We start from the raw sequence: 22043 nt of genomic DNA, 5'->3' as shown, positions 1-22043 counted from the left end.
TAGAAAAAAATTTTATTAAAATGTATTTACGTCGAGAGAATATAATAATATACTTGTATATCAAAAAAAAGGATTTCCTTTAAAGAAGAAAAAGAAAAATGACTGGATTTCGAAGAGGTAATGAGTATTCAAAAATAGATCATCGAATTTTGAATATACATTTACGACGAATTTTTAATTCAGTTAATTGTTTTAAATTACAATATTTTAAAGCGTGTTTTCTTAACGGAAATTAACTTTCAAACGAAATTAAACATGTTACAAAATTTTTGCAAAAAATAGAACCGACGAAAAATGCACAAAAAAGTAAAATATAATCGAATCATCAAAAAAATTCCAAAATTCTGTTACAAAGAGCGGAGAAATCGATAAACTTACGTAGGAATCAATTCACAGATGAAAATTCAGTGGATGAAAAATCAATTATTTCCTATTTTTCTATCCTCGGGGTAGAATAATAATTTTTGAATTTGAATGTTAACGATGTTCCAGCATGGTATTTGCAGTTTCTATGTTAAAGCAATGGTACAATTTTTTTTTCGACAGAATTTAACGAAAAATTAAATTTAAGAATTTAATAATGCTTACTATTAATTCCCAAAGTTTCAGAAATTTTGACCGTTTAAAATGGGAAATAATTATGCCAACGTCCCAATTTCGATCAATTTACGTCAAAATTAATATCTCGAAAGTGAAAATTAATTTCTAAATTTTTTTTTTAGAATTGTATTGTATAAACATTTTTTTCTACTTTTTCTTCAATATATAATAATATCATAAAAAATAGTTGGAGAGACCGGACATTTTACATGCTTTAAATGGGACATGACCCTCAAAATCGCGAACTTTGTCTTTAAATATCTCGCGATCTAAACGGTCAAAAATTATGAAATTTTAGGAATTCATAAATAAAGCTATTATAAACCCGAGAAAAAAAATTCGGCCAAATCTGTCGAAAAGTGATTTCATGCTGGTACTACCTTAAAAAATTTTATTTAAAAAGTAAAATAAAAAAAACATACAACAGAGTTACATTTCGCTAAATATCGATATTTCGATTACAACGAAATCATCGCCAGTAGCTAAATTTATTCATATAACACATTACAAACATTCTTTACAAAGTTTAAAATAAATATTGAAAACATTAAAACTGAAATTAACAATTACAGTAAAACTGAAACAATAAAATAAAATAAAAATACAAAAATAATTACAGAATGAAGACCAGACCAGCAAGGACCATCAAATATTTTGAAGCACTTCACAAAAAATTATTTAGTGGGTTTAAAAAATTATTTGATCGACCGTTATTAATATCCATAAGTTTTATTAAAATTTGGTATTGTTTGTGAAATAGCTGTGTCCTAGTTCGCTTTAAGCGGCGAGAATAGTTTTAAGGCTTTACTTTTAACAGTTGAGAATTTTATCAATTCAGATTCAGGTATAGGACCTTTATCCCAGTTGATCGCTTTGAGGTTCCTTTTCGCGAATCGTCATTTGTCGCCTTCTCTGTCCGATATAAAATTTATCACAATTCAAAGAAGAATTTTGGTTAATATCCGACTTCTGTGAGTCCCAAATCGCATGCTTGGTTTGACCTAAGACGTATTGCAATTTTGGCGATGATAAAATCAACTTTAATCCGAGACTTGTTCAAATTTCTATCTGACTTGCTATTAATACATAACTCCGATCCACTTATTATTTTTGGAAACTGTCTCAAAGGAGGTTTAATCCCTTATTCCTTTAAGCCATTGACATCGGAGGATTGAATCTACAACATCGGTTGAGAAACCATTAAAAACGGCAACATAATAAGAAAGTGTTAAAATTTTCAAATTTCCAAAATCAAAAGCCTCGATGCAACTTTGAAATCTAAAACACAAAATAATACGCTAATTTTAAGCAGACCAGTGAGTACGAATCGTATACAAAGGCTTTGTCTCCAAGTGTTATCTAACCCAGATCTCTGTCATTTTGTACCTGTACAAACAAATAAATATTTGTTCCTTGCATAGTGGTAGTTCCTGCATAGAAAATTTTTTACATAATTTTTTTTTATCATGCCAAAAAATATTTTGTTAATTTAATGCAACATATTCCGACTTGAATCTTACATAACAACCTCACTAAAGAAAACCAATTCGATTACGTAAGTACATGAGTATGTACGTCAGTTTATACAGTGTGATTTTCAAAAATGCCCCACGCTTAAATTTTAAAAACTAAATGGTAAATCAAAAAACGAAACGCGAAAAAGTTCCGGCTATTTTTTAAAGAGAACGAAAATACATTTGCAGCATCAAAGAACAAAAATATTTTACAAAAAAAAAAACTTCATTAATTTAAGAAACAAAATTTAAACGTATTTGACTATGACGACACACACCCCCGTATAAAAAACTAAATTCTTTATTTTCATTTATCTTAAAATGCTTATGTGGACTGTAATTTGTTTTCGCGTTTTTGGATTCTCACCTTTGTTTTCAAAATATAAGGGTGGAAACTTTTAAAAAAATCACCTATATTATAGATAGATATATACAATATTATTCTTCCATCTTTTAGAATAACTTTTCATGAAAACCATCAAACCAGAAAACTAATTTTTTTTGTAAACTGAAAATAATAACTAAGAGAAAAAAGTTACATAATTATCTTAATTTTAAAAAGAGAGATATAAAATTTATTTTTGATGGAAAAAAATAATAATATGAATAATGAACTCATATGTATGCTACAATAATTTTTAATATTTTCTAAATTAACTTTATTCGACTGAAATTATTTTGATTATATTTTTAGTTAATAAACATACTCAGCATTCATGAGAAAAACTTCTTGAAACAATTTGCATTTTCTCTGTACACTTATATAATAAAATGTTGAACCTGTAGTCTATTCGACAAGTTCAGGTTGGTGAAATAATGGTCGTAAAAATAAATGTGACAGCTCTTTGGATTCGGAATGATGTCTAGAAAAATTTGCCGGAAGAGTTTTTCAGCACATTAAAAATTGCAAAAGTTATAAATATTTGAATAAAATAATATTTCATAAAATATTAATATTTAAAAAATTTAAAAAAAAAAGAAGATCTTAAAAGGAGGAATTTTCCAATAAAAACTCTCATTACTAGATTTGACATATTTACGGACAAATAACGTCATGTGCAACCGACAGAGACAAGAGTTAATTATGCAAAATTAGCCTTTTATTTCACTCGTCAACTATTGAAATTGATTTAGTCCAATCATAGTGCTTTTAACATATATTAATGAAACCAATTAAAATTTGTCTTTTATTATACCATGTATGAAATATATCAAAGTATACTAAGTTAAGCCCTAAGTTTGTAACGCTAAAAAAAATTGATGCTCTCTGTCAGTCTGTCTGTGGACACGATAACTCAAAAACGAAAAGAGACATCAAGCTCAAATTTTTATAGTAAACTCAGGGTGTAAAAAGTGAGATCGAGTTCGTAAATGAGCAACATAGGTCAAGCTCTCGGGTCCGTAGGATCCATCTTGTAAGCCGATGGAAATAGAACAAAAGTTTAATTGTAAAAATGTCCCTTATAAAAAAAATAAACAATTTTTGGTTGAAACATTTTTACGCAAACATCACTGTTTACCCGAGGGCGCAAATTAGCTTAGAAACATTATATAGTATGTATATACAGTTATCTGTTGTTTATATTTTAACTTTATACGTTACATATACTATGTGTTTGTTTATTCTTTACTTACAAGACGTAAAAAAACAAACGAATGCGTAATCAACGCTGTCTATACATGATGTTTAAACAATTAACTCAGTCAGTTGTTTTTTATTACTTGTTATACCATGTAGGTATATATGAAATATATCAAAGTATACTCCCAAGTTTGTAACGCCTAAAAATATTAATGGTACGAACATAATTTTGGAATAGGTTTCATAAAATCATAAAAAAAAGTCCATTTCCTGTTTGGTTCAATTATCTGTTCGTTCGTTAGTCCGTTCGTCCGTCTGACTGACAACACGAAAGCTCAAAAACGAAAAAAGATATCAAGCTGAAAGTTTTACAGCCTGCTCAGGGCGAAAAAACTGAGGTCGAGTTTGCAAATTAAGTCTTGAGGTCAATTAGGTCTTGAGTCTGTACGACCCATCGTGTAAGCCGTTTGAGATAGAAAAAAAGTTTAAATGTAAAAACTGTTCCTTGTCTACGCACTGTCTCTACATGGTATTTCAACAATTAACTCAATCAATTGTTTTTTCACTTGTTATACCATGTATATATGAAATATACATAGTATATTAAGTTTAGTCCCAATTTTGTAACGCTTAAAAATAATGATGCTAGGAAAAAAATTTTGTCATAGGTGTTCATAAAATCACCTAATTAGTCCATTTCCGGTTGTCCGTCCGTCCGTCTGTGGACACGATAACTCAAAAACGAAAAAAATATCGAGCTGAAATTTTTACAGCGTACTCAGGACGTAAAAAGTGTGGCCAAGTTCGTAAATGAGCATCATAGGCCAATTGGGTCTTGGATCCGTAGGACCCATCTTGTAAACCGTTAGAGATAGAACAAAAGTTTAAATGTAAAAAATGTTCCTTATCAAAAATTAAACAACTTTTGTTTGAAATATTTTTTCGTAAACATCACTGTTTAACCGTGAGGGCGCCTATTAGGCGGAAATTTTATAATATGTACTATACTTGATTATCAGTTATGTATGTGTCACATGTTTGTATGCGTAATGTGATAAAGAAATCAACACTGACTATGCATGGTATTTCAACAATTAACTCAGTCAACTGTTTGTTTTCACTTGTTTTTCTTTGTTTTTTATATCTGAACAAGAGAATGGTGTAAAAAAAAATGTTTACTTGAAATGATTCATTCAACTAGCACTTAAAATAAGAGTGCAGAATAATATCTTTTATTTTCTAATACTATTCTCCAAAAATTTAAACCCAAATAGTCCAATTTTTTTTAACCAAATTGTATATACATGCGTACTAAATAATAATAATAATAATAATTAAGTTGAAGAATTTGATTTGTCACAAAGAAACACCTACACCGTAAATTATATTTTCATAATTGAAAATATACCAAGTACAATATTCTGTAATATATTATTCAATATTATAATTAATTTTAACACGCAATAAAAGTTTAATTATATGAGTCTCATGACGCATATATACAGGGCCTATCATACGTCAAAATGAAACCAACCAAAAATTAGTTTAAAAGTCCTTAAATGTATTTTGTTGCGATGCACCGTTAACAAGATATGGCTTCACTAATTATAGTTTTTAATTTTCGAAATTTCTCGAATTATATTAGGAAAATTGAAATTGTTGAGTTAAGTCAAGTTATTATTATAGTCTAGTCTATCTATTTTGAGCACAATGTTAAATTTAAGTAACCGAGATACAGCAAACCAATACATGTAAAAAGTCGAAAATTTTCCGTAGAATCCAATGCACTATTTTTTTACACTTTTAAAGTACGGGAAGACATTCAAAATGGCTGCCAAAGTTGGTCGAAAACAGTTTTTTTTTTAGGTTTTTTGAAAAAATACGATTTGTATCAAAAAAAGTTTCGAACAAAAAATGCGTAACTTTTAATTTCGGATCGATCTAGATGTCAAAAAATTATCAAATAAAAAATTTATTGAAAAAAAAACTGTTAAAAATAGAATTTTTTTAGAAGAGCGTTTTTGCAAATTTGAAAAATATTAAAAACTTTTACTTGGTCAACTAGTAAAACTGTCATAAAAATTTTAAAAATTGTTTCCAAACTACGAAATCGTTTTTTTACGGTCATCAGTTTGATGCTAGAGTACTAAGTCAGTAGAACATAGGCGTAGACAATTCAAAAAAAACGGCTCTTGAAACAGAATTGGACTGATAATAATGCGCCCAAAAGAAAAATTTCTTTGTGTTGGAAAAAAATATTTTTTGCAAAAAGGTACGATATGAGTGATGAAATTTCAAATCACTCCGTATCGAAGTCACGACTCAATACCGATGCATTTATTTTTTAGTACAAAATTGCAATTATTTCGCATTCGACTTAATAACTTTATGTGTGGTAGTTCTGTGGTTAAAAACTTTGAAATTTGGAAGCCGTAACTTACGCTGGTCAAAAACTTAAACAAATTTTATTTTTGCCTTGTTAAAAACAAATTTGTGACGAAAAAAACCTCCATCAATAACTAAGACCTCACTGAAGTAAATTTCTCTCTCTCAGAGCAAAAATGATCAGAAAATAAGTTGTTATAAAATCGATTTTCAACAACTTTACCTACTCTTTAAATTTTCCAATACACATTAAACAAAAGATATTCTAATAATATTAAACGAAAGTTAACGAAAAGCTTTCTCGTAAATGGAACTTTGGGTCGAAAAATATCTAAAATCTTTTCATGTTGATTTGATGAATTTATTCTTCAGAGATTCGTCGTTACTCATGATACATCCTGTATACCTTTATATGGTATGAAAATATAATTTGATGGTACTTATTAATATATATTACTCATTATATTGTTTACGGTAAATGAAGTTATTGTACCATTTAAAGTTGAAATAATTAAAATTTTGAAATTTTTCATTATATCTGTTTTACCACAAAATTTAAGTTTAAGTACAAACCAAGGATGCTATATTTCAGTGCCATATCAGTCTCTACCTTTGAAAATTCACTACTGGAATTGCCAACAGAGTGAGAACCACCTCTCAAAGTAGATTGACAAGGATAGTAAATATCAGGGTCTGGTCATAATACGCATGTTTTAATATACAACGTAATATCCTGGCGCGTATTTTAAATAAGACTATACCCTTTGAAAATACACTACATTTTAAAATATATGATCATACGATCATATGATCATATGAAATGTCAATTTGAAATATAAACACATCATTGAAACAGCTGATTCCGGTTATACGATCATGCCTCCTTAGATCATATATTTTAAACAGGCCTCCAACTATTTTCATCTTTGTTAATCTACTCTCATCTTTGTTAATCTTCTCTGTGACGCCAAAATACATATACTTGGTATACACTGGGCTCATCCATTTAAAATATATGATCTAAGGTCTCTACTTACACTATTTGGTTACACTCATTGTAAAAAGTGTTGACTCTAGGATAAACAAGTGAAAATAAACAATTCACTAAATTAATTGTTGAAAAACCACGTTTATACGGTGTTTATTACGCAATCGTTTGCTTTTTTACAAAATTTGTTTATTTTTTATAGGTAATCTTTTGATCTATCTCTAACGGTTTACAAGATGAGTCCTACGCGCACAAGACCTTGACCCCTGATTACGTTATGCACATTCCAACTACATATCACTTTTCGTTTTTGAGTTATAACAATGACCGACGGACAGGCAACCAACATGGGAAACGGGAAATAGATATAGATATTACGAACACCTATATACCAAAATTTCGTTTGTAGCATGAAAATTTTTAAGCGTTACAAACTTGTAACTTAACTTTTCATACCTTGGATTATTTCATATATACATCGTATAATAACAATTAATTAAACTTGTTGCATTAGGAATTGTGAAAATGTAAAGGACGCAATTGGATAAATAATTTTTTTTAATGTAAAATAACATAGTTGCTTATTTACATTTGTTAGAAAATAGTATTAAATTTTCAATTTAAACCATTAACATGCATAGACTTATATTATAATAATAATAATAATAATAATAATAATGGGGGTTTAACCTCCGTTTTTGTGACGCATGCCTAATCACAGAGGCCACCCACACCATTATTTGTTAATCTTTATTTATTTCATTACAAACATATTTACAATTACATTTTTGATGTGGGAACCATAGACTTATATGTCCATCCATTTAATTATATTAATAAAGTAGTGTGTCGTTACTATGGTAACTCTCTGAAATAAAACTAATGCACGGAGCGATATCTTAAATTGTGAAATAGTCACATAATGTCTATATTCGTACTATAGTTGATCTAAATACATATTATAAAAACAACATTTGAAAATGAAACACTCACATTACTGTTTTGTAGGCAAGAGTCAAATTATGAATTTCATTTATATTAAAATATAATTTACTTGGTTTTATTTGTCAAGTAACTCAATATGCGACATACAGTATGACCCAGAATTCCTTAGCGTCTCTTTAGTAAGGCCTTTCTTCTAAATAACAGAAGAATGTTTCAAGCAAAAAATAGCTCAAATCAAAGGTAAGCATCTCATTTGAATCTTGGATGGGGTCTGGATCTTGAAGGTCACTTAAAGATATACTCGATTTCGTTGCAAATAATAATTATATATGTTACCAAGTGGTCATCTTGTCCGATCAATTTTGTGTTACATTTTTCCAGATCGATAGCTTAAATACGACGTTATCATTCTCATTTGAAAACGCAGCACTTTCGAAAAAATTCGTAGAGAGAAAGCTTGTTTGACTGGCCAAAAGGAAGCCACCCACGAAGTTTTAAGTATGTATTTATCATTGAACAAAAAGAATGCTGTCCCGCGGACTATCAGGAGACTATATATATCAACATACTACCTTTCTTCGACTTTACTAAAGTTTTTCTCAAAGTCTTCATTACCCCACTCCTGTAAAGTCTACTTACTAATTCCAAATCATATGAGTTGATCCATAAATAAGTGTAAAAAAATTCCATAAACCTATTAATTTATTAAAGTAGTAAATAACTTAAATAGCTAGAATCTATTACAATATAATCCAATTTGACCCGACTGTGATCTGTACTTGTCAATAAGCTACTTGATTTATTCGTTTGCATATTGAAAGCAATGCAATTGCTCCATTTATAATCGTATAAACAATGTTGGATAAACGTATTAACTATTTACAAATCAATATTGTCTCTATAATGAATTTTCCAATTTAAATTATTGCACAATAGCTGTCAATACTAATCAAGCTAATTTTAATTAACAATATAGAAGTTGAGAGATTTCGATTAAAAAAAGTAAGTCTTTAAAATTGTCGAGGCTATTTTATATTTTATGGTAATAGGAAATGAAACCCTCAAGAAAATCTCAACTAATTTTTTAAAGCCGTTTTTGTATAACAATAATCCGTGTATTCGGGCATCTTAAAATCGGCACCATCTAAGCAAGACAGGGCATCCACGTTCATCGTTATCGGTTTGTTTTTTAAGGATTTTAGTACATTCAAGACCTGTCGCTTGCAATAATTGCAATTCAATAATTCGGCAATAGAGAACTTGCATGATTTTTAATTTTTTTCAGCTAAAGCTTACTATAAATTACTTAAAAATAATTGATTTTTCATGATATTTTACTTTTTAAAATGGTTTGTCTCTCAACTTGTTTTCAATATATTATAACAAGCCAAAAAATATGAAATTGGCGTCATTACGATTGGCTCCCAGTCTCGACAAATATCAAGACGCCACCACCAATCATAAGCTGTTTTTTTATGAACTATTATTATATATACATTAACACAACTTCTCTACTTAGGTGCTTCTGATTTTTTTAATCTTAGGTATGTTTAATTTAACTCCAATAAATTCTAAATTATCTATTTCATACAAAATGTTTTTGAAAAGTAAAATACAAAAAAATTAAATTTTAATCATAATATAAATTAACTCATTCATCAACCAGCCTACACACAACAGTAAATTACTTACTTACCTATGTCATAAGTTTAGGGAAACATGTCAATATTTTCATGTAACAACAGAAAATTTAACTCCCACAAGGCATAAACTATAAAATTGTTTATATATTAATGACTTTTAAACAAATTTATTGGTTTAAAAATAAAAGTTTTTATGCCTAAATAATTACTTCAAAAGCTTTTTAAGTAATGAGAATTTTTGGTAAAATGGTAAAATAACTCTCGTTGAATAAAAATACTTAATTAGGTTTTTTACATGGTGTCCCAAAGTTTAATGAATCTGTTTGTATTTATAGTAGCACTTATAACTGCCATATGTTCTAGTTTTCGAAAATTTCGAAGTACTTTTTAGAAATTTTTTTTTCGTTTTTCTAAAATCTATCACGAGGCTCACAAGTTGAAGCTACAAACTTTCAAAAATCTATCTAGTTTTGGAGAAAATGGACACCAAAAATTTTTGTGTTTGTGAGTTAGTTAGCCAAAAACTGAAAAGTTTTACCCAAAATTATTTTTTCGTCTCACTATTGTTATTTCGTATAGTTTAATATAATAGTTTTTGCGAAATCTAGGCGCTCTTTTCAAAAAATTTTCCAATAAATTCAATAAAAAAAAACTTTTAACAAAACGAAAACCGACTTCAAAAGAAAAACTTTTCACTACATTATACACTCCAAAAATAACTTAAGTACCCTAACTAATTTGTAACTAAAAAAAAGAATAATAGAAATCGGTTGGCTTGATATTGAGTTATTCGTCCTCTTGTCGTGCATACTTGCTGCAAATTTAAGACTTTTATGGTTTTCTCATAGATGTCGTTGTCATAACTGGACCAAAATAAAATAAGACCACACGGGAAGCACCAGTTTTCAAACAGAGAAATAATCATCAAAATCGGTTCACCCAGTCAAAAGTTTTGGGATGACACACATAAAGAAAAAAAAATACAGTCAAATTGATAACCTCCTCCGTTTTTATTTGAAGTCGGTTAAAAGTGGTTTCTTTTTCTATAAAGACCATTTTTATTCAAATTGAACAAACGCCCAAAAAGCTATATTTTTGCTATAAATTTCTGTCTGTACTATTCGGTTAACAAAAAAAGGTTTCAAACCAAAAATGTTTGCGTTTTTATAACGAACAACTTTCTTAATTATAGCGTTCATCTTATGTTTGTCAGTTATGAATCAAAGTGAAGTTTTAATTGAACCTAAAAACTTAGATCGAATTCGATGAAGGTATAGGATGTGTGCCTTTGAAGCTTATATTTTTCGTTTAAAGCATTTTCCTCGATTAAATTTATTTATCGAGTTTCCAGCATACGTCAACTTAAAATAGACTCCCTGTATATAAATATACTTTAAAGAGAAATAATTTTTAATTATGATACCTTATACCTTCATATAATGAACATCTAGTAAAAAGTCATTATTATTTTACTTTAGTAATTGAAAAGCGATATAACGTTAATCAAAATTCAATTATAAAACACATTTATAATTTAACTAGACAATTATTTCACACATCAGCAAGAATATTTTACTATATAAAACCACATCACTTCAACCAAAACACCGAACATATACCTACCTAGTTAATATATTCAAAACCTTATTATCATACCATACTAACACTAACTCTTACCTATAAGTATATGCAAGGATACAATGTAAACATTCTAAGGTAAACTGCATAAATATTTTAATTAAAGCACCCCATAGACTTAACAATAAATATTCATGATACGTGTACGTACTATGTGTGTGTATGGTTAGAAAATATACGCAATAATTTTATTAATATGGTATTTAATAGATATATATAGTGGGAGCTATCTGTAAAAGTACGAGTACATCACAGTTGGACTAAATCTAACTAGAAACAAGTGTAAACAAAGAATTGACTGAGTTAATTGTTGAAATACCATGTAAAGACAGTGTAAATGGACGCAATCGTTTGTTTTTTGAAGCAATTCAAGACAAATATCCACTCTTAAATAGCCACACACACATAACTGATATTCACATATGAATACATACTTTAAAATTTGCATCTAATTTGTACACTTTTGAGTAAACAGTGAACTCACTTTTTACGTCCTGAGTACGCTGTAAAAAATTCAGCTTGATATCTCTTTGCGTTTTTTGAGTTATCGTGCTTAAGGACAGACAGACGGAGAGACAACCGGAAAGCACTAATTAAGTAATTCTGTAAACACCTATACCAAAATTTTGTTCGTAGCATCAATATTTTTAAGCGTTACAAACTTGGGACTAAGCTTAATATACTATGATATATTTCATATATACTTGGTATAAAAAAAATTCATTTTAGATTTATTGATTAAGACTCGTCTATACACATTTTTGATGGACGTGAAACTTAAATTTAATTATTATTATTTTAATTATTACATTTTTTTTTAGAATCCTCTTAAATATTCATTGCTGAAAAAAAAAAAATTATAAGGAAAAGCGGTTTTCCCGATAAGAATGGTTAAAGTTGCAATTGAATTTCAAGCACTGCGATTGTACTTTTTTGTCTATGGATTTGAGTATGTTATAGGTATTCAGATTCTACCTGCCCTAGGTTTATTTTATTGGAAAATCTTGTTAATTTTCTCATTTTTCATTGTTCAGATTCAGGTACAGTGGAATGAGAAAAAGTACCTGGATGTAAACAATGTAAATTGGAAAAATTAAGGAGGATTTTCGAAAAATAAAGAGCAGCCAAGGATAGAATATGAATACCTATAACATATCTAAATTTCAAATCGCTAGAGTGAAGGGTATAATCGCAGTGCTTGAAATTCAATTGTTACTTTAGCAGTTCTTATCAGGAAAACCGCTTTTCTTTATAAATTTTACAAATGAATATCTAAGAAGATTCCTAAAACAATAATAAGTTTTCACGCCAATCGAAGAATGATTTGACGTCAATCAAAAATGTGTATAGAACAGCCTTAAAACAACAATAATCTACCTATACATAGTTATTTTACCGAGGCTAACCTTGGGAGCTTCAATCTGTTTCGAGCCTAGTAGTACAATTTAATTGATTCGAATTTATATTTTTGCTAAATATAAGTTATTTTAAAGCAGAATTGCAAGATCGAACCACTCAAATTAAACTACGAGCTTTAAAAACGTTCTTTGTTTTTTTCAACGTTGGCTTCAGTAAAATAACTCAAGTATATAATTGTAGAGGCGTGAGTCGCCTAACATTTGTTCTTCTTGTATATTGTTTTGGTGCTCCAAACTGTGGGTAAAAGATAGTGCTATTATAAAACGGCCTGTTCTATTTACCTAAATATTGTATCTAGTTGGATAAAAAAAGATTTTTACCAATATTTATTCTAGAACAGAGAAATATTCATTTTTTTAATATTAAATTGTGAAAATTTGCATCAAATTTTTATTGCTATGAAAAAATACACCAGAACTTTTATAATTGTCTGTTAATAGTTGCATCAATGAATGTTTTTACTCAGGAGTTCTCGATAACAACTCCAATTTTGATTATTTTTGTAAAATGATTCCGACTGATTTATCTACTCCCAGCTTCAATCGATAATGGTAGAAGTTTGAAAATTCGAGAGAATACTGATTTTATACTGTAGATGTTATTTCAGAATGAATTTTTCGATATTTATACCCTAAAGGGAAAAAGTAGAGGATGAAAGTTTGTATGAAAATATATACACACTGCCATTTTTGAGTTACAACTTAATCGATTTTAAAAATTATTTCACTTATAGAATGCTACATTATCAGTTTTCGATTATTGGATAAAGACTAAACATTTACGTCCTACAAGTTGCCTATTTACTAATTTTTTTATAAACTATAACATTGATCATTGCTTTGAATTAAAAATTTATTGTTTATTGGCAAATAGAAACATTTGCACCACTAACTCATGTCTTACTAATGATATTCGACACCTGCGAAACACATTACATGAGATTTTAGGTTAATGCGAGCGGTTTCTTTCATTTCCGATTATTAGCCGATTTTTGTAACACCTTTTACTGTACGGTCTTCTAGCCCTATTCCCTTAAAATGTATAGATTTCGTATTACCAATATCTGCCATAGTTGTTCAATAACGGGCTGTATGCAATGTCCTTTTTGCTCATATTTTCTACAGCCATTTTCTACTTACACCAAGTGTAAAAAGTACAAACAAAAGAACATCAATTATATTAAAATTTATGTATAAACATAAAAACCCATCATAACAAACAATACCTACAAATCAATATAAAAATAAATAAATTATAAGCTTTTGTTTTTCTATTGTTTCAGATTATCTACACAATAAATGAAATCAAATGTAAAATAAAATAGAGAGAAAAAAAAAACAACACACAAATGACGATCTAATTAAACAACGATCTAATAACAACAATTGTAAACACATGGAAGAAAAACAACGCAATATGAGAGAAGAACAAATACAACCATAGATAATATATACGAACAAATCATGAATAATATTTGTCTCATACATACATAACATCTAAAGTGAACAACAGTTGGGTTTAAATATAAAACTACCAGTTTCAACAGTTATTTGAAGTTTCTGTGTATCCTCTATATAACTATCTGTTGTATACCAACTATATTATAGTGGTTTTGTTGTGATGAAGTATCAGGAACATCGTTCACTTTTACCACACATATAAACATACTATGTTATTGTCGTCACATAGTGTCAATGATACAACAGACGTATAGGAGTATTAGTATTGCAATTTGTATACATGCATACACAAAGCTGAAATACTTATGATATATCTAGTTTATGGTGGGGGTTCACCTATATACATACTCTATAACATTCGAGTTATCGTCTCTATGGTTTGATGGTAGCAGAGCATGAATTATAACATATAGTCAATTCCATTTTTATTCATCACCTACTAAAATATAGATTTTTTTCCATATTCATATTAATGCATCAACATGAAATTCAGCAACATTCTATTCTTTGATTTAACATTGAATAAAAAAATATTATTTATTTGTAGTATCCTTAATGTAAATACAAATTGCAGATAATAAGAAATTAACTCAAGTTTTTTTTTCTTTTTTTTTCGTTTTATTTATTTTTCTTTTTAATTTGTTTTTTTTTCTTTTTTGTTATTTTGATTAAAAATGATGCAATCAGCAGATGTAAATCTAACAGACACATTTGGTAATTATGGTGGTAATAATTCTGATTTGTATGTGAATCATTCATCACGTATATTTACAATTGATCGAGAATATATAAAACAATGGTAAGTATTTCTTTGTATAAATAATTATTTTTAATGAAAACTCATGAAAAACATCATTATTTGTTTTAAATTTAAAGTTTAATATTTGATTTTACATTTTCTCTATTACCCAGCTGTGTTATTAATAAAATTTAAGGAATAATTTATAGTTCTTTATTCAATGTAAAAGTTTGACTATTTAAAGATTTCCACCTTGACGTCTAAATATTCGAAAAGGTGAGTTTTGTAATTAACAGTTACGAAGTGTAAAAAAAGTACGCGAAAAAGGGATCAAAGGGATCTTATAAATTTAAACGTTAGGTAAATGTAATATTCCTGTGATAAAGGATTTAGTACCTAATCATCATAATACAACTCACCACATTCTCATAGAGAATTTTAGAGAAGAGAATTTCGAACATTCAAATTTTATAATTAGAAAATATCATATTATAATAGATACTTTTGCTTCTAAAAATACTTCTATACATTTCTTATTTATACACGTTAAATTTCAATATACAGTGCGTTCACTTCAAAAGTATCCACCCTTAATAACTTTTGTCGATTTAGATATCGAGGATGCTGTTCAAAAATGGTACCTAGAGAAAGAACATAAAATTCTCTATTCAAATATGATGTTAAAAATTGAAATCAAACAATTTGGTCTTAAGATAGACTGCACAAAAAATGGAACTTATCCACCGTTAATAACTCTGGACCTGATGTGATTGTTGTTTTGAGTGAAAACACGTCGATTAAGATGTCGAGAGGCAAGTTCAAAAATGGGACCTAGAGAATTTCAGGTATCACCCTTTTACCCCTAGCCACCTCAACTTGGAAATTTCAAATGGCATCCCCTACTTTGTTACACGTCATTTGAAAGAACATAAAATTCTCTAAACAAATATGTTAAAAATTGAAATCGAACAATTTGGTCTTAAGATAGACTGCACAAAAAATGGAACTTATCCACCGTTAATAACTCTTGACCTGATGTGATTATTGTTTTGAGTGAAAACACGTCGGTTTAGATATCGACAGGGAAGTTCAAAAATGGTATCCGGAGAGTTTTAAATTTCATCACATACTCTCCACCCATGCCGACTTTGAATTTCAAATTGCACCCCCTACCTTGTGATACCTAAGTTGAAAGGGTATACAATTCTCTCTTCAGAAATGATAAAAAAATTAAATCGATCGATTGGTTCTTAAGATAAACCACTCAGAAGGTTTGAACTCCATCTTCTGTCTGTGTTCATCGATTCCATTTTCTTCATTCATTTTCTCCATTTTCTGTATGCCCTTTCAAAAGAGGTATCACAAGGTAGCGGGTGCAATTTAAAATTTCAAAGTTGAGGTGGGTGGGGGGATGAAACTTAATAAAATTAAACTGATAATCGAGACACTTTTCGCCCGTCTACTCTTTCCCACAGCTCGACCAATCACTCAAAAATGATATTGTTTATATGTATAAACAAACAGTCATTGTTATGATTCTAAAAACACAAGAAGATCACACCTAGTTTATGCTGTGTGTACAATTTCGCTTATATTATAATGCATTTTTCCATACAATTCCAGTAATCGGAAGAAAATTCCATAATCAGAACAGCACTGGTTTTTATTTTACCCCAATTATTGAGACTCTAGTGTACCACATTTTGATACCAAATGAAATATAGCCATTTGACGTCTCCCAATTAATATAAAGTGTTTATTAAAATAAAGTGGGTATTATTTACAAAGGCATAAATTTTATTTTGTAATATTTATAACAATTACATTCCGCAAATTATTCGGACTAGAATAAAGCAAACAAATTCTGAGTAATGTTACACCAAAAATGAAAGTATAAAATATGCAAACACAATCAAATATAACAGAAACAATATGTGTTTGAATACCAAATAACAATGAATAATAAATATTATTAGCAACAATAAAAATAAAATTTAATAATACACAGACACAATAAAGTTTTGAATTCGCGCATTCATTGAAGACAATAAGTAGGTATATATAGTTTCGCTGATTTTTTAAAGAATTGATTGTTTTACTGCCCAAAAAGCCAAACTGTCTAACGGGAAGAGAGGGAGGAGGGTAGCTCATGTTCAATACTTGTTGAATAGAAATATGAAAACGGACAAATAACAAAATGGGGCACAATAATTGGGGCTTTTTAAGGATACACTTTCAGGTGTCCCTAGCACCGGGATTTTAAGCATTCTTTGATTGGCGTGAAACTTAATAATTTTTTTTAAGAATCCTCTTAAATATTGATGAGAAAAAAATTTACAAAGAAAAGTCATTGTCCAGATAAGAATGGTTAATAAGTTACAATTGAATTGCAAGCCTACTGAGAGTATTTTTACCTGCCCTGGGACTATAGATAGTTTTCTTGGGATGCGGAAATTGAAAATTGGGAAAATTCACAGGATTTTCGAAAAATAAAAGTTCCCAGAGGGGTAGTTTACCATTAAAAAATTTACCATTGAATATCCTACTAACTACCAATTGAATATCATACTAACATATGCAATGTTAAGACATATATTGATTCGCTACTAATATTATGAAATTATCCTTTATTTTTCACCCCCGACCTAAAAAAAAGAGGTGCCATAAGTTTGACTGCTATGTGTGTGTATCTGTCTGTGTGTTTGTGTGTCTGTCTGCGTAGCTCCTAAACGGATGAATCGATTTTGATTTTTTTTGGTTTCGTTTGAAAGGTAATATAATGGATAATGTTTTTAGCTATGTTTCGATTGGCGATGATCTTCAAAATCGGCTCAGCTTGGAAAAGCCTTTAATAAAAAAGGTAATTTAATGAAGAGTGTTCTTAGACAATACAAATTTGGGATTGAAGACAATATCCCTTGATACATTTCATATATATCGAAAAGTGAAAATTGCTGAAGTCGCACCTGCTTAAATGAGATCGACTATCGTGAATACATCTCACGGATCCCCAATTCAATTTTTTCGTTCACATGGACCACTTGTTGGTCATTGTGGATAAATTGTCAAGATAAAATTGTTATTGTTCATGTTATATTTAAAAAAGGGGTTTCAAAAAAAGAAAAATACAAATGAAAGTTACGACACTTTTCCATACATATACAGGATGTCTAGCTAAGTTGACTACATATGGAAGTTTATGAAAAAATATTAATTCTTTATAAAAAGCTCTGCTTTCGAAAATATTAACATTCAGCTATTCACATTTGACATCAAATGGTCGTTTAGAAATGTAGACCAATTTAGACAGATAATAAGAAAAACTATTCAAGAATTCACTCCCGAGCTATGTAAAAGGGTATTTAAACAACTTTGTAAAAGAAAATTACATGTATGGAACACAAAGGTGGATACGTTGAGGCAACTACGAACTGATAATAACTGTTAAGAAATGAATTTTTAATGGCGAAATGTTTTGACCTGTTCTTTTTAACCAGTCATCATACTTAAAATGTTTATTTGCTTATTTGAAACATAAAAAAATAATAAAAACAGAACATTTATTTTTCATACATTACGTTACAATTAAAGTAAAAACTGTTATATTCAGTTCATTTTTGCCTCAACGTATCCACCTTCGCGTTCGATACATGTAATTGGCCTTTTACAAAATTCTTTGAATACATTTCTACATATCCCGGGAGTGATTTCTTTAATCGTTATCTGTTCTAAATGGTCTACATTTCTAAACGACCATTAACATTCCCATCTAATTTTCTCAATTTGAGGCCATCCTGTATATTCGATGTCAAAAGTGAATAGCTGAAGGTTAATATTTTTGAAAGCAGAGCTATTTATAAAGAATAAATTTTTTTCGTAAACCTGATGTAAAAATTTTCCATATGTAGCCAACTTAGTTAGCAAGACACCCTGTATATTTGATAACGTTCAGTAATTTTTTAATCTGGGTCACGAACTAATTAGAGCGTCGGTTGTTCACCAACCTGTAAATTTTACATCAACATCATAATAATCATTATTAGAATCACATGAACATGTATGTATATAGGTATGTAGTAGAAACGAATCGAATGAACGAGGGAGCCATCATTAGATTCAATCATTCATATTTTATCTGATAACCAACCATTAGAGGGTAATAGGATACCACATTCATAAAAATAATATTCTAATGCACACTAGATTTAAGATGAGTAAACAAATTCATCTACTTATTTTTAGATATCTAAGACTGATTCAACAATCAATATGTTGGTTTATTTATAGAAGAAGATATTTTTACAAAGATTATAATTAGAGATGAAACGCTGGGATAGTGGTTTGGTCTAATACCGGATATCGGATATTCGGCAAGATACGAGGCCGGAGTGCTTGAAAGCTGGCTACCGCATATTCGGTCCGACAGTTTCACTTTATTTCACTTGTCGTCGTGGTTCAAGTCAGACTATTTAGGAGTTCTTGAAACTGAAAAAGCCAGACAGAAAATCATGATAGAGTCTATAAAAAACTCTAACAATGAATCTTCTTCTGACAGTAACAGATCATCGCCGTCTTCATCACCTACTCATACATGAAGCTCATCACACTTTTTGGGACTGTTAATAGTAGTGAGTGTCGCCATCAACAAAAACAAAATCCAATTGCTAACAAGGCTGACTTTTCTTAAAGACCTCTCAAATCGATCGCAATCATGACCCATACATTTGGTGGTCAGTTAATTTGAATCAGTACCCGCAGTTGTCAAGATTTGTTAGAATTTACCTTCCTGTACCTAGCAGTAGTGTATACAGCGAAAGGCTATTTTCAGAAGTTAAAAATTTGTTATTCATTCACCACAATTTGCCATTTTTTAATGCCGAATACTGAATTATTACCGGATATTTGTTTCATCTCGAATTATAATACATGGGAAGTTTATGAAGGACGATCTTAGTTTTGACTTTTCATAATTTTGGATGAAGGAGATATTCGAGAAACTTAGAACTATTATTGCGAAGGTCTGAAGCAAAGTATAACTATCACTTCTGTCATCGGAAGGTCGTATTTTTCGTCAGACTGTAATCGGGATATCAAAAACCAATTCAACTCGTGCTTACTGAACCATTATTAATAAAAACCTACTCATTACGCTAGTTGGAGTTTATAAGGGTAGAGTCAGTAAGAGCTATTATAGTTTTTGGGTCTTTTCTGAGGATAAATTTATAATCTTACTGATATACTTTGGTCTTTATGCAAAACAATCTGTTTGAACAGTATGTTATGTCTTCCAATAAACATATGTAAAAAATTTTGAAGCACCTCTAATAAAAAAGTTTCGTCCGCTATAAAGGTATACAAAGAAAAGGTACTTATGTATATTATACTAATATTATGAAAGAAAACGTCCATCACTTATTTATTGCATCTATAAAAAGGGTATATAATAACACTGAATTATTTATATGCTATTGATTTTTCAAAGGGTTGCACATAGTGTTAACATTATATACTTGATAAATTGAAATGTAATTTTTCAACAGGCACAAAACAAGTGTTACAAGTTTTTCATTTTTTATAGACAAAAAAATCAAATTAAACCCACATACTAAGCCTTGTAAAAAAAAAATTGTAAAACAGAACTTTTTTTTGCACTGAAAAATATTTTAGCACGCATTGATCAAAGAAAACTTTTTGTTGACATAAAAATCATATTATATAAAAAAGTCCTAAAATTCAAAGTATAATTAAAGCTGTGATTGGTTAGTAGCATTAAACAAGTAGGCAAGATGGTATAAATTAACAAGCATTTTGTATTTAAACAGACAAATTTTGACAAAAAAAAATTTTTAACATTGTTTTTATTCAAATCAGTTTGTTTAACATCGTTTTTAAACAAAACTATTTATTGAGCAACGTTATTTTGTTAAATAACATTTTTTCAGTGCTACGCCAGTTAAATCTTAATAAAAAACAACTAAATCGCAAAACACGATGTAAACCTGCTTTTTTGGCATGTTATTTGGATCCCTTATGAGAGTGTGAAACTACGTTGAGCTAAAAAAGTTGTGCTACTTACGTAAATCCGTGAAAAACTGCAAAATTTTCGGACTTTTCAGTTTTTGTATGAGCAGTTTAATTAAAAAACTATTGAAATTAGTAGATTAATTGCTGCTAGCATTTTGAAAATATAATTTTTTGAAATAATTGAAGCCAACCCACAGCTCCGAATGTCTAATAGTTTTTGAGATATATGATGCTTGAAAAATGTCATACTATACAGAAATGTTAAAATTGTGTTTTGCTTATGTTAAACCGTTAGAAATAGAACCAAACTTAAATGAAAAATGTTCCTAATAAAAAAATAAACAACTTTTGCTTGGAACAATTTTTCGTTGTCATCATTGTTTTCTCATGGGAGGGGACAATTTAGGGCAAAACTTTGGTGCCCATTTTCTCCTAAAATATAGAGAGATGAAATTCAGGTAGCTTCAACTAGTGGGCCTTATGAAAATTTCTTGAGCCAAATTTTTCGAAAACTGGTACAAATGTCGACCGGAAGGCGATGTAAAGCTTCTTTTTTGGTATGTTATTTGGACCCCTTAAAAAAGGGTAAAACACACAAATGTTCAAAATGTTGTAACTCTTTTGTGCTTGCAAAACGTAGTTTCGCAGTCTCCTAAGGGGCCCAAATAACATATCAATTTAATGTAGAATTTGACTGACGTATGCGTAATAATTATTAAAAAACTAACAACAAAAATGCTAAAAACCCAACAAGCACGCTTTTACTGCAAAAATTATTTCCCTTTTGACGTAGTGAACGTAATTATGTAAATATATACAATATTCATTATCATAAGACTATATGGAAATAGGCTAAGAGATTCTTAGAAATTTCATTTCTTACAATTTCTTAGAATTTGAATTTATTATGTTAAATCAACATTCGTATATGGTACAAGGTTGTACGATGTTTTTTTCTCTGTGCTACTGACATACAAAAGTCTTTACTTGCTATCAAGGTAGAATCATCTTGAACGATTTAATATAAATAGGCAAACAAAAATGTGGAAAGGTAGACAGTAGATATTAGAACGTCTGAAAATAGATGAACTTGACCATTTATGACA

General features: G+C 29.3%; 1 protein-coding gene across 1 annotated transcript in view; it reads left to right on the top strand.

Moving 5' to 3' along the window:
• Window positions 1-14825: 14825 nt before the first annotated feature.
• LOC123298460 (muscarinic acetylcholine receptor M3) overlaps window positions 14826-22043 on the top strand; it is a 123514-nt gene continuing 116296 nt past the window's right edge. Inside the window, exon 1 of the mRNA XM_044880501.1 lies at window positions 14826-14973. Within this exon, the coding sequence (XP_044736436.1) occupies window positions 14849-14973 (125 nt within the window). The 5' untranslated portion in view covers window positions 14826-14848. The remainder of the gene's footprint in view (window positions 14974-22043) is intronic.

Source organism: Chrysoperla carnea, chromosome 1, assembly GCF_905475395.1.
Source record: "Chrysoperla carnea chromosome 1, inChrCarn1.1, whole genome shotgun sequence".
Taxonomy (NCBI): Eukaryota; Metazoa; Arthropoda; class Insecta; order Neuroptera; family Chrysopidae; genus Chrysoperla; species Chrysoperla carnea.
This window is presented reverse-complemented; position numbering and strand designations above follow the sequence as displayed.